The sequence below is a fragment of the Carlito syrichta genome, unplaced genomic scaffold (genome assembly GCF_000164805.1).
Source record: "Carlito syrichta isolate Samal-C Ts95f unplaced genomic scaffold, Tarsius_syrichta-2.0.1 Scaffold317539, whole genome shotgun sequence".
NCBI lineage: Eukaryota > Metazoa > Chordata > Mammalia > Primates > Tarsiidae > Carlito > Carlito syrichta.
This window is the reverse complement of record NW_007261635.1, coordinates 91,990-92,292: the sequence shown is the minus strand read 5'-3', so window position 1 is coordinate 92,292 and position 303 is coordinate 91,990. Positions and strand designations below refer to the sequence as shown.

The following is a 303-nucleotide window of genomic DNA, read 5'->3' as shown; positions in this document are numbered from 1 at the left end:
CAGGGCCCGGCGCTCCCGGAACAGCGCGCCGAACGGCTCCGGCTTCCCGGAGGCGTCCAGCACCGGCAGCCCCGCCACGGCGGCCGCCAGGGGCTGCCCGCGCTCGGGGCCGGCGGGGGCCGGGGCGACGCTGCCGCTGACCTGCCGCGTGACCGGAGCGGAGGCGGCCATCGCGTGCGGAGTCCGAGGGCCGGCGGGGAGCGCGGGGCGGGGCGGGGCGGGGCCGGGCGGGGCGAGGGGCGGGGCGAGGGGCGGGGCGGGGCTCAGGGGGCGGGGCGGAAGGGGCGGGGCGGAAGGAGGTAG

At 84.8% G+C, this 303-nt stretch overlaps 1 protein-coding gene across 1 annotated transcript in view; it reads right to left on the bottom strand.

The window, feature by feature from the left end:
* The window catches only part of AAED1 (AhpC/TSA antioxidant enzyme domain containing 1), an 11,041-nt gene extending 10,870 nt beyond the window's left edge, over window positions 1–171 (bottom strand). The window contains exon 1 of the mRNA XM_008074771.1: window positions 2–171. Coding sequence (XP_008072962.1) covers window positions 2–171 — 170 coding nt within the window. The remainder of the gene's footprint in view (window position 1) is intronic.
* Between the last annotated feature and the right edge of the window lie 132 nt (window positions 172–303).